Source organism: Rosa chinensis, chromosome 1 (genome assembly GCF_002994745.2).
Source record: "Rosa chinensis cultivar Old Blush chromosome 1, RchiOBHm-V2, whole genome shotgun sequence".
Taxonomy (NCBI): Eukaryota; Viridiplantae; Streptophyta; class Magnoliopsida; order Rosales; family Rosaceae; genus Rosa; species Rosa chinensis.
Window position 1 is genome coordinate 56,430,872 of NC_037088.1, and position 26,678 is coordinate 56,457,549.

At 41.5% G+C, this 26,678-nt stretch overlaps 2 protein-coding genes and 2 pseudogenes across 2 annotated transcripts; 3 read left to right on the forward strand and 1 right to left on the reverse strand.

Annotated features, from left to right (window-relative positions):
* The first annotated feature begins 4,076 nt into the window (after nt 1-4,076).
* On the forward strand, nt 4,077-8,043 carry LOC112182598 (disease resistance protein RUN1). The gene is made up of 5 exons (XM_024321098.1): nt 4,077-4,573; nt 4,641-5,742; nt 5,846-6,121; nt 6,215-7,126; nt 7,192-8,043. Exons 1-5 carry the CDS (start codon nt 4,077-4,079, stop codon nt 7,834-7,836), a joined length of 3,432 nt encoding a protein of 1,143 aa, XP_024176866.1. The 3' UTR covers nt 7,837-8,043.
* An 8,073-nt stretch (nt 8,044-16,116) lies between these two features.
* The window catches only part of LOC112182604, a 34,251-nt pseudogene continuing 23,689 nt past the window's right edge, over nt 16,117-26,678 (forward strand).
* LOC112182601 (disease resistance protein RPV1) lies at nt 16,196-21,508 on the forward strand. The gene is made up of 6 exons (XM_040508681.1): nt 16,196-16,827; nt 17,098-18,199; nt 18,304-18,579; nt 18,676-19,596; nt 19,689-21,187; nt 21,273-21,508. Exons 1-5 carry the CDS (start codon nt 16,331-16,333, stop codon nt 20,295-20,297), a joined length of 3,405 nt encoding a protein of 1,134 aa, XP_040364615.1. The 5' UTR covers nt 16,196-16,330; the 3' UTR covers nt 20,298-21,187; nt 21,273-21,508.
* Nucleotides 21,637-25,977, reverse strand: LOC121050074 (annotated as a pseudogene).

A 26,678-nucleotide genomic window follows, 5' to 3' on the forward strand; every position in this document is an offset into this window, starting at 1 on the left:
CAATAATCATCAAAAATCTTTGATGTAAACTCTCCAGCATTGTCTAATCTTATAGACTTAATAGGATGATCAGGGTGGTGAGCCCTTAACTTAATTATTTGTGCTAGGAGTTTAGCAAATGCAGCGTTCCTTGTGGACAATAACATGACATGTGACCAGCGTGTCGATGCATCAACCAATACCATAAAATATCGAAATGGTCCGCATGATGGTTGAATAGGTCCACAAATATCACCTTGGATTCTTTGCAAGAATGGTATATTTTCTTTGGTGTCCTTTGCATAGGATGGTCTCGATCCTAACTTTGCTAAAGAGCAGGCTTTGCAGAACGAATGATGGGCTTTATAAACAACCAATGAGGATTTTGGTTGAGCCACAAAGGCACAAGTGACTTTAGAAGTAAAAGTTGGAGACAAAGGAGCCTTGGTGGCGTCAATGCCACCCTGAGGCCGCAGGGGGAAGGCGGCGCCGGCCAAGGATGGTCGGATTTGGGGGTGAACGGCGCCGTGAGGCGCAGGGGCTCCTTCGGTGTCCAAAAATCGAGTTTTACTTCTTTTCGTTCTGAAAAAGGGATGTCCGTGTGAAGTCTTTAATATACGGATCATCATGTCACGACCTGGGTGTCCCAAACGGTCGTGCCAAAGCCTATATGTGTCGGAATCCCATAAATCATCTCTCATGACATGGTTGGATTCAATGACTCGAATAGTGGTTGCATACAAACCACTAGAGCGACACATAAGTTTCTCTAAGACTCGTTTATGTCCGTAGTCATTAGAGGTAATGCAAAGGAACTCTTGTCCATTCTCACAATGCGTTTCCGTATGAAAACCATTGGCTCTTATATCTTTGAAGCTCAATAGGGTTCTTCCTGCCCTAGGAGCATAAAGAGCTTCGGTGACATTCAAAGTAGTGCCATTAGGCAACATAAATTGAGCTGGTCCTCGACCATGAATCAATTGAGATGGTCCAGCCATCGTAGTCACAGAAGATCGAGTAGGCGCCATCCATAGGAATAGCTGCCTGTTTCGAAGGATGGTATGTGTAGTGGCACTATCCACGAGGCATTCGAGCTCTCCGGGAAACATACTGAAAAATAATAAAGTTCGAATTTAGAATATGTCCAAGACATTTGAATAAAATAAGTCGACACTTTATTAATGATAGCCAATGATTACATCAAAATTTCTTGACTAAAATCTAATCCAATATAAAATCAAACCGTAGACAAATCGTAGTCACTCAATCCTTTCGGTAATTTCAATTTAGTTGTGACCAGGTAAGGTAAGGCGAGATTTTGGTGGAGCGTTGGTCTCTTTTAAAACCGTTCTCTCAGATCAAACCTTGCCTAGACATCACAAGTACTCTTGAGTACGCCTAGAGGGAAAGAGTTAATACAATAAGTCATTTTATTGATTTAAGGCATAATTGCCATTACATAATTCTTGGAAAAGTAAAGGACTATACTAATCAAAATCTGCAGCATCCTTGTGCAATTCTTTGTCAGATTTGAAGTCCGCTATGGTGAGATTGACGTTGGCATCATCACCATCTTCTTCTATATTTTCGGCAAAATTGGCTTCATGCTCTCTGAAGTCTCTAAATGCCTTGTAATGCGCAGCCAATTGTTTGCTTGTTTTGCATTGTTTGAACCAGTGCTCACTAGATCCACATCGATGACACATGTCATTGTGATTTCCTCCCTTTAATTGAGGTGCATTGTTTGCACTTGGGTGGCGTCCCCCATAGAAGTTGGCGCCATTCCCACGGCCCTGGGTGGTTCCTCCATGTCCTGGAGCCCCACGGCCTCCTCTCTCACGTTGCCATGTATTGCCACGTGATCGTCCTTCATTCTGACGAGTACCTTCCTTTGTAGGGCGGTTATATGGACCAGAACGTCCGTTGTGTCCCTTATTCTTAGGGTTCCGCTCCTTGCGCCCTCCTTTGGGTGCATTATTTTAATTCGCCTCATGAACGCTCTTAGTTCCGATAGGCCTTGAATTATAATTCTTCACGAGGATATTATCATGCTTTTCAGCTACAGACATAATAGTAATGAGCTGATGAAATCTCGTGATCCGTCTAGTATCGAATTCCTTTCGATATTGCTTTGAGAGCAAAATTGCTGAGACGGGGAAGGTGGAGAGAGTTTTCTCAATTAGTTCTTGCTCTGTGACGGGTTGTCCACAGAACCCCAACATGGTTTTGAGGCGTAGAACTTCTGAATTATATTCAGCCACAGACTTGAAGTCGGCGAATCGTAGATTGCCCCATTGAACTTTCAAGTCAGGGAGGAGGGTATCATTGATATTACCAAATCGTTCTTCTAGCGCGACCCATAATTCTCTAGCATCCTTGATTGCCATGTACTCCAATCGGAGTGATTTATCCATGTGGCGCCTCATCAAGATGAGGGCGGTGGCATTGTTCGTAGCCGTACGCTCAAATATGAGAGTAGGATTAGCCGATTAGGAGCTTGAATTAAGGGTAGGATCCCTTTTGAAGTGAGATGGTGCTCAACATCCGTGGCCCAACTATGATATTCCGAGCCAGTTGAGGTAAGTGCAGGAAAGTCAAGTTTCGACATCCTGAAATAAGAAGAAGAAATATATTAGTTTCGGAGTTAAAACTTCCACGACAACTAAATATTAAGATTTCCGAGCTATGCTACCAAGAAATTGATTTCCAAGAAAATTGGATTAGACCGAAACAATGATGTTTATAAGGTCATAAATCGATGCTTGCGGACGCTCTTAGTCCGAAGTCTTACGAACGCTCTTAGTTCGTTAATTGCGTGAATCCCCACGATTCCGCATTGAATCGAACCCACGTTCTATGAAAGGTGGGATGAAGAAGAAGGGAGGTTTTTAAGTCCCCGAGAAAAAGAAGAAATATTCAAATTTCAAATTTTAGGAACTTTAAAACTTACTCTTTTGAATACTTACTTGTATTTGGATCACGCGTGTGTCGATGCAGGCGTGATGGAGCGAAGCAATCCGAGTAGAGGCGTGCAGCGAATGCGGGGCAGCAGGGGCTGCGGTGGTAGTAGTGGTGCAGGAGCAGCGGAGGCAAACTGCAGGGGCAGCAGATACACGGCAGAGTTGGCCGAGGTGAATGGGAGGTGTGGCCGAGTGTGCAGTCGGCTATGGGCTGCAGTTTGCAGCTGCTGCCAGTTGGTAACGTAGGGCAGAAACGCTAGCCAAGCTAGCTGGAGGACACGGACGCTGCAGGGGCAGCAGACTTGCGGTAAGGCTGCAGGGGCAGCGCGCAAGGCAGCAGGGGCTGCTGTGAGGCTGCAAGGGCAGCGATACAGCGCTGAAAGGGCACGGGCGCGCAGGCTGCAGCGAAGGAGCGCAGGGGCGGGTAGCACGGGGCGCGCGAAGGCAGGCTGCAGCGAAGGCTCTGCTAGCTCGGGCTAGGGGCTGTGGTGGTGAAAGAAGATCTTCGGGTTTTGGTTTTGGTTTTCTGTTTTGTGGTTAGAGTCGTGCTGATAACGTGTTTAAGTATATTGTATTTGAGAGAGATTGATGAGAGAGATGTGTTTCATTATAGAGAATAGGAGCCCTATATATAGGGATTACAAAGTGCATAATCTAAGAGTACAAGGATTCCTTATCTAACTTGGAGTAGGAAACCTCTCCTATTACAGCTATAGAACTTATTCTAGTTTGACTAGGCACACTAAGTGTCAATATCCTTCAACAGATTTGAAATTCTTTTTTTGAAAGGGGTTTGGGTATATTTAAATATCGGTAAGTTGAAAATATAAAATTCTCCAATTAAAAATATAAAATTCCTTTCTCTCGAACTGTGCACAATTTCTTTTATTTTGGTATACTGGAGGTAATTGAAAAAATAATTCTATATTAGATGAACCATCAGTACACTTACTTTAACAATTAAGTCAAGAAAGACCGACAGATCGCCAAGTTAAAGTCCTCGTCTCCTTCTCTCTCTCCTCCCCAGTATTACCATTTCTTCTTGAACCCCTCTTTCTCTCCATATCCGTGCACAATTTCTTTTCCAGTGGTTGTGCTTTTGGAGCAGAACTTTGATCACCAATCAATCAATTGCCGATGGCGTTGAGCACCCAAGTTAGAGCCTCCACCGGTTCAGCGTTCCCATGGAAATACGACGTGTTTTTGAGCTTCAGAGGCGAAGACACCCGCAAGGGCTTCACAGACCATTTATACGACAAGTTGCGGTGGAGAGGAATCAGGACTTTCAGGGACGACCCAGAACTTGAAAGAGGCACAGCCATCTCTCCGGAGCTCCTCACTGCAATCGAGCAATCCAGGTTTGCGATCGTTGTTCTTTCGCCAAACTATGCTTCTTCCACTTGGTGCTTGCTTGAACTCTCTAAGATTTGTGAATGCATGGGAGAGAGAGGGACAATTCTTCCAATCTTTTATGAGGTGGATCCCTCTCATGTGAGACATCAAAGGGGCAGCTTTGCTGAAGCGTTCGATGAACATGAAGAGAAGCTTGGAGAAGGTAATAAGGACGTGGAAGGGTGGAGAGATGCTTTAACAAAAGTAGCCAATCTCGCTGGCTGGACTTCAAAGGATTATAGGTAATTAATGAACTCTATATGATTTAATTTACTGTTCAAACTTTTAAGATCTTGATGCTCGTTGTAGGTACGAAACAGAGCTTATGAAAGATGTTGTGCAAGCACTGTGGAGCAAAGTGCATCCTACTTTAACCGTTTCTGATTCCACAGAGAAGTTAGTCGGAATGGACGCTACGTTTGGGGAAATAGATGTTCTTTTAGATAAAGAAGCAAACGATGTCCGCTTTATAGGGATATGGGGGATGGGTGGGGTGGGTAAGACCACCCTTGCTAGAGTGGTGTATGAGAAAATTTCTCATCAGTTTGAAGTTTGCATCTTTCTTGCTAATGTCAGAGAGGTTTCTGCAACACAGGGTCTAGTTTGTCTACAGAAACAAATTCTTTCCCAAATCTTGAAGGAAGAAAATGTTCAAGTATGTGATGTTTATGATGGAGTCACTAGGACAAAGAGATGTGTATGTAACAAAGCGGTTCTTCTAGTTCTTGACGATGTGGATCAACCGGAGCAACTGGAAAACTTGGCCGGGGGAAAAGACTGGTTTGGTTTAAGGAGTAGAATCATCATTACAACTAGAAACCGACATGTACTAGTCACACATGATATAGAAAAACCATATGAGGTGAGGGGATTAAACTATGATGAAGCTCTTCAGCTGTTTAGTTGGAAAGCCTTCAGGAAATATGAGCCTGATGAGGATTATGCAGAGCTCTCTGGGCATTTCGTTAGCTATGCCAGAGGTCTTCCCTTGGCTCTTAGAACTATGGGGTCTTTCTTGTATAAAAGAAGTCCAGATGCATGGAGTTCTGCATTGGAAAAACTACGGAATACTCCCGACAGAAAAGTTTTTGATTTGCTAAAAGTTAGTTATGATGGACTTGATGAGATGGAGAAGACAATTTTTCTGGACATTGCATGTTTCCGCTGGCTGTATCGCAACGAGTTTATGATTGAACAAGTATACAGTTCTGACCTTTGCAATCGCATTACAATAGATGTTCTTGCTGAGAAATCTCTGATAACTATTTCCTCAGCCAACCAAATAGGTATGCATGATTTGATACGAGAAATGGGATGTGAAATTGTTCGCCAACAGTCTTATGAAGAGCCTGGTGGACGCAGTCGGTTGTGGCTTCACAACGACATATTTCATGTATTCACAAAGAATACGGTAAGATTTTATACAAATTGAATCATCAAACGTGGATAGCACTGTCATTTCATTTAACATGAAAAATACTTATTCCTGGAATTGACTTATTTTTTTATAACAGGGAACTAAAGCCATTGAAGGCGTAGTGTTAGACTTGCCTGAATTAGAAGAGGCAGATTGGAATCTTGAAGCCTTCTCTCAAATGTGTAAACTGAAGCTGCTCTACATTGATAATTTAAAGCTTTCTCTTGGCCCCATATATCTTCCTAATGCCTTGAGATTTCTGAAATGGAGTTGGTATCCTTCAAAATCTCTCCCACCAGGTTTTCAACCGGATGAGCTTACTGAACTTAGCTTGGTTCATAGCAATATTGATCACCTCTGGAATGGAATAAAAGTAAGTTTTTGAATATCTGATATTGCACAAATGCAATTGAATTTTAATGTTCTTGCATGGAAGCTGATTCCTCATTCTTCATGTTTTCTACAGTACTTGGGCAAGTTGAAATATATCAATCTTAGTTACTCTATAGACTTGAGAAGGACCCCGGATTTCACAGGTATTCAAAACCTTGAACAGTTGGTTCTTGAAGGTTGTACGAATTTAGTGAAGATTCATCCATCCATTGCATTTCTCAAGAGACTTAAATTGTTGAACCTTAGAAACTGCAGAAATATTAAGAGTCTCCCAAGTGAAGTAGAAATGGAATCTCTTGAAACATTTGATGTATCTGGCTGCTCAAGACTGAAAATGATTCCAGAATTTGTGGGGAAAATGAAAAGATTATCAAAGCTTTCTTTAAGTGGGACTGCAGTTGAGAAACTGCCTTCATCAATTGAGCGCTTCAGTGAGAGTTTGGAGGAGCTAGATTTGAGTGGAATTGTTACAAGAGAGCTACCCTGCTCCCTTTTTCTCAATAGAAATGTCAATGGCAAACGCCCAAGATCATGGTACTCATTGCTCCCTTCTGGCTTATTTCCAAGAAAGAGTCCTCTGTTAGCTTCTTTGAAGCATTTGTCTTCATTGACGAGATTAAATCTGGAGGACTGTAATCTCAGTGAAGGAGAAATTCCCAATGATATTGGTTCTCTGTCTTCCTTAGAGTACTTGTATCTCGGAGGAAACAATTTTGTCAGCCTTCCTGCAAGCATTCATTTGCTTTCTAAGCTTAAAAGGATCCATGTGGAGAATTGCAAAAGGCTCCAACAATTGCCAGACCTTCCATTAAATGAAAAGTTATATGTAGGATCGGATAATTGTACTTCCTTAGAAGTGTTTCCAGATCCTCCAGATTTAGGCAGATTATCAAAATTTTCGCTCAATTGCACCAATTGCACGAGCACGGTCGGTAATCAAGATTCTAGTTATTACTTATATTCAGTGCTAAAGCGGTTGCTGGAGGTACTCTCTCTCTCTCTCTCTCTCTCTCTCTCTCTCTCTCTCTCATGATGGTTGATATGGTGCAGGAAACCCCTTGTTCTTTGGATTTTGCCAGTTTCGTAATTCCTGGAAGTGAAATTTTGGAGTGGTTCAATAATCAAAGTGTGGGAGACTCGGTAACTCAGAGGTTTCCTTTGTATGGATGTAATAGCAACTGGATTGGTGTTGCTGTATGTGCTCTACTTGTACCTCACGACAATCCGTCTGCCGTTCCTGAGGACCCTAGTTTAGATCCTGATAAAAGTTCAATTATGTGTCAATGGCATGAATACAGTTTTGGCCTGGGAGGTGTTGGTGACTGGGTAGGATCAATTGTTTCAGATCACCTTTTCGTAGTTGTTTTAGGCAGTCATGTATTAAAACCGAAGAATTGTCTAGAGGACACATGCAATCAGCAGGTTAAGTTTGACTTCAAAATCAGACGAGCTGTAGGAAACAACAGATGCATAAAGGTGAAGAAATGTGGGGCCCGTGCACTGTACAAGCATGACATGGAAGAGCTGATTAGTAAAATGAACCAAACCAAGAGCAGCGTTTCTCGTTACAAGACTTTGGATTTTGATTTTGGCAAATCAGCATATGAGCAAGGTGGTGTCATCGTTAAGGGAAGACGAGAGGCAACAAGCGGAAGTGGTGGCTCTGACGACGAATATTTCTCTGCAGAAGAATGAAATTTTTTTTTAGAAGAGACCGTCTTCATTTGCGCTTGTTCTAACCATCCAGTGCCTCAAAGCAAAAATGAAAGTCTAACTGGATTTTGTAACAAGTGACCATCTTACATCATGACTGGCTGTTGTAACTGGATTTTCCAAACATTTTTCCCCCCTCGCCTGTGCTTTTATCAGTTTTATCAGTTTATGTCATGACACATTTTATCATTTTCTCTGCCATCTGGATCAATAACATGGTGATATAATATGGTGAGATATTATATCAAACTAGTACAGATGAATAATTCATTAGATTCGGTAATGATGGCCAGTTTAAATAGAGTCAAAAATCTGTCTCACTTGTGCTAATTGTTTCCAAATGGTAAGCTCATTTGTGCTAGTTGTCTGAGATGAGATATGGTTCCTTTCTTTTTTCCTTTATTAATCAATAAGTAGACTCATCCCAATTCCCACAGAGGTAAAAAGCTGCTGGACTTTATCAGGTTACTTACACAATAGAAAAGAGAAGCCGATAGGTACCGATGTACAATTTTCAATTGCCTAGTTTCTGAACCATATAAGTTTTTGTTCTCTATTTGGTCAAGTGGATGGAGAAATTATCTTGTGTTTAAGTAAAATAGATTCGAGAGAGAATTGATGAGAGAATTGTGTATTATTATTGAGAATAGGAGCCCTATATATAGGGATTACAAAGTACATATTCTAATGTTACAAGGAATACTAATCCGTCTAGGATTAGGAATTCTAGAACCTTCTCTCCTATTATTACTCCTAGTTTGACAAGACACACTAAGTTGATTTTCCTTCAACACTCTCCTTTGTGCCGCTCAAACTTGGTGGTGACGCTTCATCCGTTGCCTCGTTAAAAACCTTGCCAGGTAACAAAAACCCTGTGGGATAAAAATAACCCTGGTCGAAGGACAAAAAGAGCACAACACGTCGATCACTCTTCAAGATCGAACATGTAGAAATCATAACTCCCCCTGATGTCGATATCTCCCCTTGATTGCTACAATCGTGGGAGTTCGGATAATTTTCTCAATCCGATGCTCTTCACATGTTTCTCGAAGGTGGATTTAGGTCAAGACTTAGTGAATAAGTCCGCTACATTATCCTCTGATTGGATTTGATTCACTTCAATCTTTAGAAATGATTGTTGTTGCTGATTATAAAAGAACTTAGGCGATATACACTTGGTGTTGTCGCCCTTGATGAAACCTAACTTCATTTGTTCAATACAAGCTGCATTATCCTCATAAATGCATGTAGGTTCATCCGTGGTAGACTTCAAACCACAACTTCCTTGAATATGTCTAATTACAGACCTTAGCCATATGCATTCACGCACAGCTTCATGTAGAACATTAATCTTTGCATGATTTAAGGAAGTAGCAACAAGGGTCTGTTTTGTAGACCTCCAAGATATCGCGGTGCTTCCCATGGTAAAGACATAACCTGTTTGGGAGTGACCTTTATGAGGGTCAGAGAGGTACCCTGCATCAGCAAAACCCATCAAAACATCATTGTCATTTTGATGGAGGGGAGTAGGATGAGGCCGGTCACCCTTGGTGGTGGTGGTGTTGGCGGCAATGTCACCAACCATGGCGTTTTGGACGTTGGTTCTTGATCCAATATGGTCCAATCCCATCCTTCCGTTATTCCTATTCTCTATGTAGGGATAAAATAGGCCCATATCAATCGTACCTTTTAGGTATCGAAAGATTGTCTTTACACCAATCCAATGGCGGCGTGTTGGCGTAGAGCTATGTCTAGCTAACAAGTTCACTGTGAATGAGATATCTTGTCTTGTGCATTGAGCTAAGTACAATAATGCGCCTATTGCACTTAAATAGGGCACTTTGGCCTCTAATGGTTCTTCGTCCTCATCCTTTGGACGAAACGGATCTTTTCCGGGCTCAAGACTACGACCGATCATGGGAGTACTCATAGGCTTTGCTTTATCTTCATTAAAGCGCCTTAGGATTTTTTGAGTGTATGCAGACTGATGGATCAAAATTCCATCACTACTGTGCTCGAGTTCTAAACCAAGACAAAACCGTGTCTTCCCAAGGTCTTTCATCTCAAATTCAGATTTCAAGTATTTAGCAGTTTCCTTTAACTCATCTAGAGTTCCAATTAGGTTCATGTCATCGACATAAACTGCTACGATTGCAAATCCGGAACTTGTTCTTTTAATTAACACGCATGAGCATATTTCATTATTAATATATCTCTTTCCAATCAAGTAGTCACTTAGACGGTTATACCACATCCGTCCGGATTGTTTTAATCCATATAGTGAGCATTTTAATCTTATTGAAAACGCGCTCCGTGGTTTAGAGCCACTTGATTTGGGTAATTGAAGTCCATCTGGAACCTTCATATATATCTCTGAATCTAGATCCCCATAGAGATATGCTGTAACCACATCCATAAGCTGCATGTTAAGTTTTTCGGAAACTACCAAACTGACAAGGTATCGGAACGTTATAACGTCCATTATGGGAGAATATGTCTCCTCGTAGTCGATTCCAGGGCGTTGTGAGAAACCTTGCGTCACGAGGCGGGTTTTATATCATACCACCTCATTTTTCTCATTACGCTTTCTAACAAAGACCCATTTATGGCCAACAGGTTTTACATCTGGGGGTGTCTGCGTTATAGGCCCAAATACCTGTGTCTTTGTTAGTGAATCAAATTCAGCCTGGATCACATCTTTCCATTTAGGCCAATCCGCTCTTCATTGACATTCTTCGACAGAGCGAGGTTCGATATCATCATATTCTATGATTCCTTTTGCAACATGATATGCAAATGCATCATCAATTGCCATAGAATTTCTATCCATCATCTCATGTACACTAGTGTAATTTATGGAGATCTCTCTATTCTCTGGAATCGGTTCTGACATTGGAGCGTCCCCCAATGATGTCTCTTGGACATAACCATAATCCTGAATATTCTCATGAGATGGATTTTGTAACGCCCCAAGCAGAACCTCACCAGCTTAAGCACGTCACAGTGCCGCGAGTCCCTAAAACATAAACCGAACGCTCGATTTATATCCTAGAGAACCGCTAGGCATTTTATTTGAAAGCTTTTTGTAAAACACAGCGGAAACTACAAATATTTTGGAGGTGAAAACTTGAATTGCTAGCAACTATTGTGTTTGTTCAAAACTTGGATAAAGACGTACACGGGGTACGGATTTCAATGAAAGAGAATCCAACTGAGTTTAACCTGAGGCTAGATAACAACAAGCTCCGAAACACGAAGTTTGAGAAATAAAAGTTAGCACAACTCCAGACAAGGGTTTACCGAACTTGTTATGCACACCCTGCTCCATCCGCTATTGTCCCGTCACCAGTGCACAGTACATGCATTCATACTGTTGTAGGGGTGAGCTTTCGTCCTCGCTGCTCAACAGGAACTCTAACTGGACTAGGCATGAAACCAATAAATAGATTTTGGAGCTCCAGTATGAAAATAGGCTTAAACCAAGTATTTGAAAATGAACGACAAACTTTAATATTTTTCAACGTGAAAACCGATGCATGATGCTTAAATAAATACGGCGCCAAATCCAAGTGTTACCTGATGGCCGGTCCCATAGACCCACTACTCGACCTTACCTCAAATTAATTTATCACCAGGTAAACGTAGCGAGAACGGCCACTACCTAGCTATACACACGTACCGAGTCCGTGATTGCAGATACTCGGACGACCGGCATAGCTAACCCTCCGGAGGTTTAGGGGATCGAACCCAAGGAAGTCAGTGCCCCTTTCGCTCTCAAGCCATCACATTTCTCACAATTTGGTTAGTATGCATTGCATTTAACATAACCAAACCGTACCACCCATCATGCATCATTTTAACACAAGATATAAGAAAATAACTAACCGAGGAGAATCCTGAATCCCTACCTGGATTCCGATGCTTTCTCTCACGTACTCCAAGAGTCGCGAACCTTCCGTTCCTCGGGTAACTGGAATCCTAAATTCCGACATTTCGATAGTTAATAACTTATTGAACAAGTATACAAAATCACGACGATTAATAAATCGTCCAAACCAACCTTTCCTGGTTTGACCAGGATTGACCATTTTAACCATTGTTTGACCAACGTTTGACCATCTTAGACTTGTTCGATAATTAACCCAAATTACCGAACCTTTACTTATTTTCCTTTCTTTGCTTATTACCATTTCATATAATGCTCAAACAACGGAAATTATAATAAATTTCCAATCTCGTCAACGAATAAGTTCGACTTCACTTAACGATTGTGTCGCGTAGTAATTCGACGGAATTACTAAGGACACCCAATATTTTTCCAACATAATTTTGACTCAATATGGATGTACCTAATTTACTTTGGACACCCATAACTAGAAATTGATCTCTCCCAACTTTTCCCAATCATCTAAAGTCTCATCAACACAACCATTTCAATATCACCAACAGATCCATCAGTTCACTCCAAATTAATCCATAATTCACAAACTACCAAAACTGCACAACTCGATTAAACTAGGAAAAACACCACAGTTCACTTCACATACAAATAATCGATTTCAATCCAAAGTTGTACCAACTCAAGTCACTAACTTCCGATCTGCACAACAAGAACCCATCTGCAAGTCAAGTATGTGAATTATACCTTCAAAAACTACTCCAAGCAAGCTCGGTTTAACCAAGATGATGATGAACTGGGAATGTAGACGTAATCTTCCCTGCAAGCTTCCCAAAACCTTGCCTATAGTTGCAGTAGAGATCGAGGCAAGCCAAGAAGAGCCGGAAAAGTAGCTGGCGTCAGCAACAGCGTCGAACCCAGAAACGAAAACCATCAGAACCCAACCCAAACTGAAGACTAAGTATCGAATCGTGTAGATTATGACGAAGGGATGAATTTCCATACCGAATGCGCCTTGAATGGTGGCCGGAAACTTGCAGAAATCGCCGGCGAAAGCTGGACCTTCACCGTCTGCTCTTCGTTCTGGTCAGGTGCATGGACGATCCAAGAGCATCAGGCTATAAGCGATGAAGAGGTGAAGAAGATGGTGGCCGTCCGTCGTCGATCGGTGGCCGGACAACGTAGCGCCGGTCGGACCCTGTTGCCGGTTCCTGGGTTTTGTTTTGGGTCAGAGAGAACTAAGGTTCTCTTCCTCTCTCTCGATCCTTCTGGATCTCCCAACAGTGCAACAATTTGTTATATAGACTGATCCAATTAAGGATGAAAGGCTAGGATCAAGAGGTGGAGTCGGTGGATGGCTAGGATCACGCCATCTGTTTCCTAATTTCTTAATTTAATTTCTAAAATTCATCAACTTCAGAAAATAGTTAAAAATAGCTCGGGTATCCGGAAAATTCTCTGAAAATTTCCACAAATTCGTCGTGACGCGTACTTCATTATCCCACTTCTAAATTGAGGATTTCACTTCAGGAAATTTCTGAAAATTATTCTCGAGTACTTTAACTTTTATCGAAATCGATAAGTCAACTAGCAAACTATTTCATTTAAGCTCGAGAACTTTTCCGGGGCTCACAGTTCCACCCCCCTTAAATAAATTTCGTCCTCGAAATTTCAAGATTGGTCAAACGGTCAACCGTACTTTACCTTTCATGTCGGACTCCAGTACCCATAATTATTTCTCAGTCTAATTTCTTGTGGTACAATTCGACTATTACTAGTCATACATATCAACACCGGAGCTAGCATTTTCCTTTACCAAGTGTTCCTCATTTATTACCAATAGGATACACTTTGCTCCGCTAGTTTTTACTTTTCTGTAACCACAAGACTTTTGTTAGAACAACTGGACTGAGTGATTAACAATCGCATTACTCTCCTCATAACAATACCATACTTGGTATTTCCACAGACCTTTCATGTCTAAACCAAATAAGACTGGGTAACTACTAACCTTGTTACCTCAACACAATACGGCCACAACTGGCAACTCATAGCCGACTCACATCTTTATCCAATTCCTGCCCATTACGAGTACAACGTTCCAGGAATTGCAGTTTTGCTGAAGACATACTTATGTACTCGTAGTCGACTATAACGACCCGTAGGTAAAATTACAACTATCCATGGGTAAACGTATGTTCCCATCACGGAGCTTATGTCAACTATGAGAGTAAGTTGACGATGTCGCCGCGATTCGTCGCTTTTGGCGACCATTAACGTCCAATGGAATACACTCTCTGTTGACAGTTCATTGGTTGTCTCCAACATGGAATCCGCGATTCATCGTGGAAGACGTTTCTGCCCTCAAAAGGACTACCACACGTGAAACCGGCTGAGTATTCGTCTTTTTTTTTTAATCAAGGTATACAAGAAAAGTATGATGGAACCAAACAACCGATTTCCAATAGTTACTCCACGGATTTCAATGCGGAGACACCCTAAGAATTACCTCATGGTGTACTCGAGGTCGTTACGTATTCCTTCATGACAGCCGCTTTAGCTAACACATCCATTCCACAAACTTGAAGGCAAAGCACACCTACCAACCATGTGGACAATATGCATCGTGTTATCACCATCAAATCATGTTGCCCTACCGACAACACCCTCGTGCCCACAGACCTTTGGACACTGGTCCAACGAACTGATGATCAGTCTTAAGAATGAGATTCAACAAACACTTTCGTTACTATCTAACGAAATTCTAGGATCACCCTTAAAGGTTCACCTCTTGAAGATTAAAGACTTGCACGCTTCCACATACAGCACAACGTCGACTTCGAAAGTATCGCTAGAATTAGAGGAGAGGATGATCTAACAATCATAAACAGCATTTGTAACGTACCTGACGTTAAGAGACTCTTCCAGGTTACACGTTGTTCCGACCATGACCAGCCAAGTGGCTGAAGTTGCAAGTCGCGTTTCCGGCGATGACAATGCAAACTTCCCACCTTTCGTTCTGCGTATATCTCTTCGTTGACCTTCGGTTGCTAGAGGTCTTGTAGTGTAGAGAGTATTCTTTCCTTACTACAATATTTTTCGATATCTGAAGTCAAATAAAACGAACGTAGAATATGATTGTACGGTGAGGGGCCATCCAAATAGTCTAATAGCTCCAATTAATTTTTATTTAATCTGCGAGAGATTTTTTTTTTTTTTTTTTTAGAATAAGGAAATTCATTAATAACCAAATATGTTACATTGAACGGGAGTAACCATATGTGGTATCAAACCACAACACCCCTCCCAAACTAGAACCATAGTGGCGGAACTGCCAAAAAAACCGGCCTCTGTGAGCCAAACAAGCCCAATATCCAACCACCTAAAACACCCATACATGCGGACTACTATGGGTAGCATCCAAACTCTAGTGTAAAGATACAACCCTACCACCAATATGATGATAAATCGCAACTCCCTCTCAAGCACCGTGACCCAAAACCGCCGGACCACGTGCGAGGGTAATTCATCATCACATCGATAAACAGGCGGCACGGCCACCAGACCGAACCAAAGAGATGGCACTACCGTACAACCAAGATACCAAAACAATGGCATCGACGCAACCTGAGAACACCCAAACCCCCGCTCAACAGAGGGGGGACTTATTCTGAACCAAACAACAACAGAAACCAAATAACAACAAACCAAAATGAAAACAAGAATAAACACCAAAGAGGACCAAGAACAGTGGCCCCGCCCAAGACCCCCATCCCCCCGCAAAGGCCAAATACTGCAGCCACCCACACACGCCGCCGGCAAGCCCCATCGCCACCAGACCGCCGCCCTACCGCAACAAGCCACCGCTCCAACTCCGTCATTGCAGCACAGCCATGTCGCTCCAGACCCAGCCCCAACACCAGGCAGCCCACCTCAGAACGAATCGAGACCAGATCGGAGCCCGAACCCTTTCGAGATCACCTCTGCCCCGATCCGAACTGAATCGCCACAACCCGATCGATGACGCCAGAGACCGCCACCGGATAGACGAAGAATGACGCTGCAGTACCATAGCCTCCGCCCCGGATCCGAGAATGACAGATCGAAATCGATCCGTACCGCCCGAAAACGGAGAAACAAACACTCTCCCAGGACCACACCACTGCCCCAACAGCCCCCAACACCTTCGAACCATCAGTCCTCTCCCGGGCCAGAACGCAGAGGCCTGATGGCCTGCCGTGTTCGGCCGGAAGAGAAACACCCACCCTCCGGTTTTTCCTTTTTTTCCTAGGCGCGTGAAGCGCGTTCTATAAAAGACCCACCCTCAACAAACCCATCCAAAAGCAATCTGGGAGAGATTGGATGTGGGGTGTAGAGAGAAGAAGAAAGAGTGTAACGAGTCATAAGTCTGGCGGAAATAGTTGCAGCCTAAAAATAATATTTTGGTAACGAGTCATAATTGAAAAAATAATTTTATTTTAGATGAACCATCAGATCGCCGAGTCTTCTTTTTCTCATCTTTCTTCCAGTGGTTGTGCGTTTGGAGCAGAACTCTGATAACCAATCAATCACTATCCGATGGCGTTGAGCACCCAAGTTAGAGCCTCCACTGGTTCTGCTTTCCCATGGAAATACGACGTGTTTTTGAGCTTCAGAGGCGAAGACACCCGCAAGGGCTTCACAGACCACTTATACGACAAGTTGCAGTGGCGAGGGATCAGGACTTTCCGGGACGACCCAGAACTTGAAAGAGGCACAGCCATCTCTCCGGAGCTCCTCTCAGCAATCGAGCAATCCAGGTTTGCCATCGTCGTTCTTTCGCCAAACTATGCTTCTTCCACTTGGTGCTTGCTTGAACTCTCTAAGATTTTTGAATGCATGGAAGAGAGAGGGACAATTCTACCAATCTTTTATGAGGTGGAGCCGTCTCATGTGAGACATCAAAGGGGCAGCTTTGCTGAAGCGTTCGATGAACATGAAGAGAAGCTTGGAGAATGTAATAAGGAGGTGGAAGGGTGGAGAGATGCTTTAACCAAAGTGGCTAATCTCGCTGGCTGGGCTTCAAAGGATTATAGGTAATGAACTCTATATGACTTATTTTATTTTAATGTTCAAACTTTTAAGCTCGAAGTATTGAATCTGTATATATGAATTGTTAGATTAGGTAATGCTTAGCAATATGTCTTATATATTGAATTAATAGAACGACTCACATATCCGGAGTTTCAAGACTTCATAGTACTCTACAAAACGCTCTTGTAATGCGGCGGTTCTTAGGAGTGATCAAATGTACGTTCTTATATTCCGCAAGGGAATTATAATCTTATTTGGTTTCTTGTTTTTAGGTATGAAGCAGAGCTTACCAAAGAGATTGTGCAAGCACTGTGGAGCAAAGTGCATCATAGTCTCACATTATTTGGTTCCTCTGAGAAGTTAGTTGGAATGGATGCTAAGCTTGAGGAAATAGATGTTCTTTTAGATAAAGAAGCAAATGATGTTCGCTTTATAGGGGTATGGGGGATGGGTGGGTTGGGTAAGACAACCCTTGCTAGACTAGTTTATGAGCACATCTGTGATCAATTTGAAGTTTGCATCTTTCTTGCTAATGTCAGAGAGGTTTGCACAAACCACGGTCTAGTTTATCTACAAAAGCAGATTCTTTCCCAAATCTTGAAGGAAGAAAATGTACAAGTATGGGATGTTTATAGTGGAATCACTATGACAAAGAGATGTTTATGTAATAAAGCAGTTCTTCTAGTTCTTGACGATGTGGATCAAGTAGAGCAACTGGAAACCTTGGTGGGAGAAAAAGATTGGTTTGGTTTGGGGAGTAGAATCATCATTACCACTAGAAATCGACATATCTTAGTCACACATGGTATAGAAAAACCATATGAGTTGAAGGGATTAAACGATGATAAAGCTCTCCAGCTCTTTAGTTGGAAAGCCTTTAGGAAATATGAGCCTGATGAAGATTTTGCAGAACAGTCTAATAGTTTTGTTATCTATGCCGGAGGTCTTCCCTTAGCTCTTAAAACTTTGGGGTCTTTCTTGTATAAAAGAAGTCCACATGCATGGAATTCTGCATTGGAAAAACTACGGAATACTCCCAACAGAACAATTTTTGAAATACTGAAGATAAGTTTTGATGGACTTGATGAGATGGAGAAGAAAATTTTTCTGGACATTGCATGTTTCCGCAGGCTGTATCGCAACGAGTTTATAATTGAACAAGTATACAGTTCTGACCTTTGCAATTGCATTACAATAGATGTTCTTGCTGAGAAATCTCTGATAACTATTTCCTCAGCCAACCAAATAGGTATGCATGATTTGATACAAGAAATGGGATGTGAAATTGTTTGCCAACAGTCTTATGAAGAGCCTGGTGGACGCAGTCGGTTGTGGCTTCGCAACGACATATTTCATGTATTCACAAAGAATACGGTAAGATTTTATACAAATTAAATCATCAAACGTGGATAGCACTGTCATTTCATTTAACATGAAAAATACTTATTCCTGGAATTGACTTATTTTTTTTATAACAGGGAACTAAAGCCATTGAAGGCGTAGTGTTAGACTTGCCTGAATTAGAAGAGGCAGATTGGAATCTTGAAGCCTTCTCTAAAATGTGTAAACTGAAGCTGCTCTACATTCATAATTTAAAGCTTTCTCTTGGCCCCAAATATCTTCCTAATGCCTTGAGATTTCTGAAATGGAGTTGGTATCCTTCAAAATCTCTTCCACCAGGTTTTCAACCGGATGAGCTAACTGAACTGAGCTTGATTCATAGCAATATCGATCACCTCTGGAATGGAATAAAAGTAAGTTGTTGAATATCTACTATTTTATAATTATATTTAGGGAAGTTGTTCATGCATGGAAGTTGATTGTTCTACCATTCTTCATGTTTTCTACAGTACTTGGGCAAGTTGAAATCTATGGATCTTAGTTACTCCATAAACTTGACAAGGACCCCAGATTTCACAGGTATTCAAAACCTTGAGAAGTTGGTTCTTGAAGGTTGTACGCATTTAGTGAAGATTCATCCATCCATTGCATTTCTCAAGAGACTTAAAATGTTGAACTTTAGAAACTGCAGAAGTATCAAGAGTCTCCCAAGTGAAGTAGAAATGGAATCTCTTGAAACATTTGATGTATCTGGCTGCTCAAGACTGAAAATGATTCCAGAATTTGTGGGGCAAATGAAAAGATTATCAAAGCTTTCTTTAAGTGGGACTGCTGTTGAGAAACTGCCTTCATCAATTGAGCACTTCAGTGAGAGTTTGGAGGAGCTTGATTTGAGTGGAATTGTTGCAAGAGAGTTGCCCTACTTCCTTTTTCTTAAGAGAATTGTCAATGGCAAATGCCCAAGATCATGGTACTCATTGCTCTTTTCTGGCTTATTTCCAAGAAAGAGTCCTCACCCTTTAATTCCTGTGTTAGCTTCGTTGAAGCATTTATCTTCATTGACAACATTAAATCTGAGTGATTGTAATCTCAGTGAAGGAGAAATTCCCAATGATATTGGTTCTATGTCCTCCTTGAAGAGCTTGGAACTCGGAGGTAACAATTTTGTTAGCCTTCCTGCAAGCATTCATTTGCTTTCTAAGCTTCAATATATTAATTTGGAGAATTGCAAAAGACTCCAACAATTGCCAGACCTTCCATTAAGCGACTATTTAACGGTAATAACCGACAATTGTACTTCGTTACAAATATTTCCAAATCCACGAGATTTGTGCAGATTATCGGGTTTTTATCTCTCTGGCAACAATTGCTTGAGTACGGTTGATAATCAAGATTATTTCTTATATTCAATCCTAAAGGGGTTTCTTGAGGTACTCTCTCTCTCTCGCTCCTTCCCTCCCTCTCCTAAACCCTAAACCCGCTCCTTCTATAGTTATGTGATATAATGTTTGGTATGGTGCAGGAAACCCCATGTTCTTTTGCGTCTTCCACTGCTGTAATTCCTGGAAGTGAAATTTTGGAGTGGTTCAATAATCATAGTGTAGGAAACTCGGTAACTGTGGAGTTACCTTCTTATGCATCTAATTATAGCAAGTGGATTGCTTTATGTGCTCTACTGGTACCTCAAGACAATCCGTCTGCCCTTCCTGATAACTGTACAATTACGTGTGGATGGCAAACGCATGCTTTTACTTTCTGCGCAAAACAAATTGTTTCAGATCACCTTTTGTTACTTGTTTTGTCCAGTCATTACTGGGATCCTCGGAACTGTTGGATGGGTCACATATTCAGTGAGGTTATAAGGTTTGATTTTGAAATCATTCGACCTTTAGAAAACGATAGAGGCTTTCTGGTAAAGAAATGTGGGGCCCGTGCACTGTACGATCACGATAAGGAAGAGCTGATCAGTAAAATGAACCAATCCAAGAGCAGCATTTCTGTTCATGAGACAATGGATTGTGATTTAGGCAAATCAGCGTATGAACAAGGTGGTGTCATCGTTAATGGAACACTAGATGCGACAAGCGGAAGTGGTGGCTCTGATGACGAATATTTATCTGCAGAAGAATGAAAAAAATTTTAGAAGACGCTGCCTTGCTCTGACCATCCAGTGCCTCGAAGCAAAAATGAAATGCTAACACTGCTATTCACAGTATTCATAACAAGTAAGCGACCATCTCACATTATGACTTCTAGTTGCAACTAGATATTCTCATATTCTTAACATGTTTCCTCTATCTCTCATGTGCTTTGATGTCATGACAACTTCTCATCACTTTTTCTGCCATCTTGATCAATAACATAAGTGAAGTAGTACAGATCATCATTAGATTCAGTAATGTAGCCCAGTTTTTTAAAGTTAACAATCTGTCACTCAGTTGTGCTAATTGGCCTAAAAAAGTAGGAAGCTCATTTGTGCTAGTTGTCCGAGATGGGTTACGGTTCCTTTCATTTTTCTATTGATCAGTACATGAATAGACTCGACCAAAAGATGAGCAAAGCTGCTGAATCTATGAGGTTAGTTACATAATAGTAAAGAGAAGCAATGGGTTGGTAACAGTGGACCATTTTCAATTGATTACATTCTGAACCAGATAATTTTTCCTTTTTTATTTGGTCAATTGGATGGAGAAATTTTCTTGTTATTCAATATAGTATTATTTCAACAGACTTATATGCAGGATATGCATTAGCTATGCAGTGCACAGTTGTTAATTTTGACTTGAGCATTGAGACTTCTGTTCAAATATATCAAATCCAAAAAGGGGAGGAAAGTGGACTCTTGGAAAGATGCATGGCAGGTCTACTGTGGCCAATGATGGCAAACTCCTGGTGTCACTCCAACAAGTAAGAGTTGGTTACTTAACTATTGATTGCCTTTTCGTGGAAGCTGCATTTGAAGATCTGCAATTATATTAATTTGACTTTGTTTGGATGGGTTTCAGTTTCTATCTACCAAAGGTATATTTCGTTGTGCAGCTTTTGCTCTTATTTGCTCTCAGTAATACGACTTAGGTGACTGTTTTAACTGTTTTGTTTTCTGCAGGAGGAAACAAAAGTTGTCATGGCGGCTTTGGATTGTAATATTGTTCATTGAAGCTTCCACGTAGGTGCGCTGGTTGCCAAAATGAAGGATAGTAGACATGTTTGGGAGGTATCTGGTTTTTTTACTCGGTTTCTGTTAACTGTTATAGTATCCAGTCCAGATATTGTATATGGAGGAGAACATGGCTTCCTGTTTTACGTTATTTACTTAAAAGGCCAATTGCACTTCGTCCCAGAGTTTTTGGTTCATTGCAACATTCATATGATTTGAATACTACACAAAGGCATGCATATATACAGAAAACAAGTAAGAATTTGTGTGGCTTTGCCCACATTGATTTGGCCAAAGTATTGTCTTATTCAAGATCTGTCATGAAGATTACATCAATGAGTTCTTGTGAAAGTCCTCATCCACCTTGTATATCAAAGTGTTAGCTAAACGTGGAAGAACATGAATTAGAAATTCGATGCTTAATTTAGGCCATAAAGATCATTGAATAAGAGCATATCTATTAGTGAAAGTCTCAAAGTAGGTGATTCTGTGTAGTGCATAGGTGGTTCATGCAGTCTCATAATTTACCCAAATTGGAGACTTCCTCAATAAGCATTTGGTATATATCTTTCATATTTCATTCAAAACATGACCAAATTATTGACTTCCTCAAATGAGCATTTGGTATCAATAAGCATTTGATACAGATATAGTGTAGCTTGATGACTACTGTATTAACGACGCACGGTGTTGACGCTAGAAGCTAAAAGATTGGTGTGAAGGAGAGTCATCTTGTCGCTTAGGTTGAGCTGATATTAACACTATAGTTATGCTCATGCATGTCAACTGGAAGTGTTGGCAAGGGTACGGTGCTTAGAGCAGAAGAACCTTCATCACTTGTCCTGCTTTTGGCCTTTCCTAGTGGTTGGGGTGAGCACACCATAATCCCACAATCAAAAGACATTCCATCTCATTTTGACGATGATTCATATGCATTCTCTCATCAGCTGCATCAAGAAGATTTCCTGAAATGTACAATTTCCAAACCCACTCAAATAGTGGCACATGATATTCTCCATCTTTGTAAGTTCTCCTTCCACATGCAATTTCCAAGGCCGCAACTCCAAAGCTAAACATGTCCGATTCTTTACTCGCTTTCCCATAGAGTGCATACTCTGAGGCAATGTAGCCCAAAGTACCTACCACCTCCATTGCATGAGTGCTCCACCGCGAATCCACTAGCTTAGCAATCCCAAAGTCACCTAGCTTAGTGTTGAAATCGTTGTCCAACAATACATTAGCCGATTTTATGTCCCTATGAAGCACACTGTCCTGCATCTTCATGTAGATAATGAAGGGCAGAGGCCAAGCCTAAAGCTATTTTGTACCTAAAATCCCACGGCAAAGCTTCTCCACAGCCAAATAAATGGGTGTCAAGACTGTTGTTCGGCATGAATGCATAAACAAGTAAACATTCGTCTTGCTCGTGACACCATCCAATGAATTGCACCACGTTTCTATGTATTAAGCGGCTAATGATTTTGACTTCATTGATGAAGATTTTTTCATAGTGCTTATGTTCGAATTGTGCAAAAATTCTCTTGATAGCAACGTCGCAGCCTAGATGGTGTATGACTCCTTTGTAAACTTGTCCCGTCCCTCCTTGGCCTAGCCTTGTTTCGTTTGCAAAGCCATTTGTGGCTGCAGCTAGTTCTTCATAAGCAAATCTTCTTGGCCAGATCAGTCTCTCAAGATCTGTATTTATGGATGACACATTTCTGGTGTAACTTCCATGTCCAACGGTCCTGTTCATTGGTTTCCTTAGCACCATCAAACAAATGGCCACAGCAAGTATCAAAACGGAGAAAGAAGCTGCAAAGATGGCTATAACCATGGTATGTCTCTCATTATTTTTAGTACATTTATCAGAAACCAAAGTTGAATTGAGTTCCCAATCATTTATAACATGTCCCTCGGGGGGCATTCCTGTACTAGCTGAAAAACCAATTTTAACTTGCTGGGGAAGAGCCTGTTTCAAGTCCATATGATAAGAAAGAGATGATTTACCCACAAAAACCTGGAGTTCCTCGTATGTCCAGAAGGCAAGTCTGACGTTGTCACCAGTAGCATTGCAAGTTATCCACAACTTGCTGAGATTCCCAGTATTCGATGAGAGTGTATTTATATCTATCCCAATGTGGGGCTCTGGTGGATTCCGGCCCTTGTTGGAGAAAGTCATACCAAACTCAACTGTTACAATTTGGAATTGGGACACTACAAAAGTAGTGATTTTGTTGAATTGTAAACACCAGAGAGTGAAAACCACTCCTTCCGATACACTCATTAGTGTGTCGTAATCATCTAGTAAAGCTAAAGGGGCACCGGAGTCTGGAAATGAGCTCGGCATGATCAAAGGTTCCACATACGTCCCTTGTCCAGCACGGTATGCTAAAAGGCTTGTGTAGAGTTGGTCAATCCTGGTTAAAGAAGATGTGGCGTCATTTGTGTTGTTTTTTGGAGTCTTTGGACCAAGGCCGAATTGAGTTATACTGAAGAAAGGTGGATCAGCAGAGGGAGAGAAAAAATTGATGAAAATGAAACTGATGAAAAAGATCTTGTTGTGATGAAGAGTACAGAAGGTGTCCAACCTGTTTCTGTTCAAGAACATACTGTAACTTTTTGACAGAAAATTAACTATATATGATCTGTGCAGAGATGTACCTAAGAATCTTTAAGGTTTTGCAGAAAATTAACTATATCTGTGCAGAAAATTAACTATATATGTAACTATATATGAACTAGGTGTCTGTTTTAAGGTTTTGCTTACTTTGCATGGAAGATAGCTGTCATGGAAGCTTTTGTTAATCTTGTATTAAGCTTCCACGCACGTTGCGAAACTGATGGTTTGTAGACACGTATGGGAGGTATCTGCTTTTCTTAGATGGTTCTAATCAAGTTCAGATATTGTAGATATGTGTAGTTACGGACGTACAATCACTAGATTACTACTTATTAGTTAAGCCATACATTTCAGATTGAGGGTAACTGGGGCTCATATAAGTAAAGCTGCACAGTGAACCTGTGTTACGGTATGTGAGAACTCTTGCTAATACCCCTGTATACTTGCAGTTTTGTGTCAAAGTCTAAATTCTGGTTGTTTAAGCCAAAATCTGATCTTGGGCTGTATTATGGACTCATAGTCTCATACCATGGGGAATACAAAATGAAAAAAAAAAAACCACTAGAACAAAACTATTGGGATAAATTGTACAGAATGATGCCCGTTAAACTAAGAAACAACTAATCAATACTGTAAACAGTTTCCCCTGATATCCATTGATATAGCTTCATGTATGATGAAATAGGAATGAGATTGGATGTGGGGTGGGTTGAGAGACAAAAAGAGAGCAAAATGGGATATTAGGGTGTAATGAGTCGCAAGTGTGCTTGAAATAGTCTGCAGCCTAAAAATAATGATTTGGTATTATATTAGATGAACTAGAAAAATAATTGTGTTAGATGAATACATACACTTCAACAAGTTTGACGCTCCTTCTGCTTACTCCATTACAAATCGCCAAGTCAAAGTCCTCCTCTTCAGGGACGTAGCCAGGATTCCAAAATGGGGTGGGCAATCTTTTTGGGCGAAGGCCAAAATTTTTTTTTGATGTCTCTATAGCCAAACCTACATAATATCAATGAATCTCATCAACCCATTCCCAATTATCAACCTTAATCATTGTAACAGCAACAACCCGATACAGAGATCCATTCCCAATTATCAAGTATCAACCCATCATCAATTCATCATTCATCAACAACCCATTACCCATCACTCCATCAGCAATGACAATCAATTTATTCAATTATCAAACATTCAACAAAAATACGTCCCTGCCCAGTTGACAATCAATGAATCAATCAACCAAAAATCCAAAACATTCCCAATTATCAACCCATCATCAATGACAATCAATCAACCAAAAATTCAATACCTGGCATCTGGATTGAAGCCTTGAAACTGCGGAAGTCGCAGACTCGCAATGGAGCTGTGGAGGTGGCTCGGTGGCGGAGGAGGTGGCTCGGCGGACTGCAGGACTCACTAATCGAACCTGGAAGGCTGGAACTCTGGAAGGGGAAGCAAAATGGGGACAGCTGCACTGAGGGATGAGAATCAAGAGTTCAAGGAGCACTGGAGCAGCCGAGCAGGACTGCAGGAGTCGGGAATCCAGATATGCAGAGCGCCAGAGCAGACCGCAGTCCGCAGGGAGACCGGGACTCCGATCTGAAGTTCTGATGTGAGGATGTCCACCACCGATCTGAAGTTCTGACTTCTGAAGTGAGTGAACTCTGAACTCGGGGAGACCGGGACTCGGTGGAGATTGGAGAAGTGGAGACTGGAGAGTATGGAGTCGGAAGTCGGAACCGACAGCTGCAACCTAATTGCAAAGTATGAATTTTTTTTTTTTTTTTTTGGGCTATACCCATACTTGGCAGTTTTTGGCCCAATTTTTCCCTTGGGCTACAGCCCAGACAGCCCTTCAAGTGGCTCCGTCGGTCCGTCCCTGCTCCTCTTCCCATCGTCTCCTTCTTTCTCCTCTCCATTATTTCCACTTCTTGTTGAACCTCTCTTTCTCTCGATCTGGGCAGAATTTCTTTTCCAGTGGTTGTGCGTTTGGAGCAGAACTCTGATAACCAATCAATCACTATCCGATGGCGTTGAGCACCCAAGTTAGAGCCTCCACTGGTTCTGCTTTCCCATGGAAATACGACGTGTTTTTGAGCTTCAGAGGCGAAGACACCCGCAAGGGCTTCGCAGACCACTTATACGACAAGTTGCAGTGGCGAGGGATCAGGACTTTCCGGGACGACCCAGAACTTGAAAGAGGCACAGCCATCTCTCCGGAGCTCCTCTCAGCAATCAAGCAATCCAGGTTTGCGATCGTCGTTCTTTCGCCACACTATGCTTCTTCCACGTGGTGCTTGCTTGAACTCTCTAAGATTTGTGAATGCATGGGAGAGAGAGGGACAATTCTTCCAATCTTTTATGAGGTGGAGCCCTCTCATGTGAGACATCAAAGGCGCAGCTTTGCTAAAGCGTTCAATAAACATGAAGAGAAGTTTGGGAAAGATAGTAAGGAGGTGGAAGGGTGGAGAGATGCTTTAACCAAAGTAGCCAATCTCGCTGGCTGGGCTTCAAAGGATTATAGGTAAGCCTCAATTAGAGATTCAGAGATCAAATGACACATAACTAAAAGTACTTTAATGTTTAGAAGTTCTATAATGTTGGTGAGTATTGAAATTTCGAAAATGAGAGCACTTAGATTAGAAAGTGCTTACACACTGCCCTGCATATTGAACGAACTGGATGGCTCACATCTATGAAGTTTCAGTACTCTAAGAGTACAAAACACC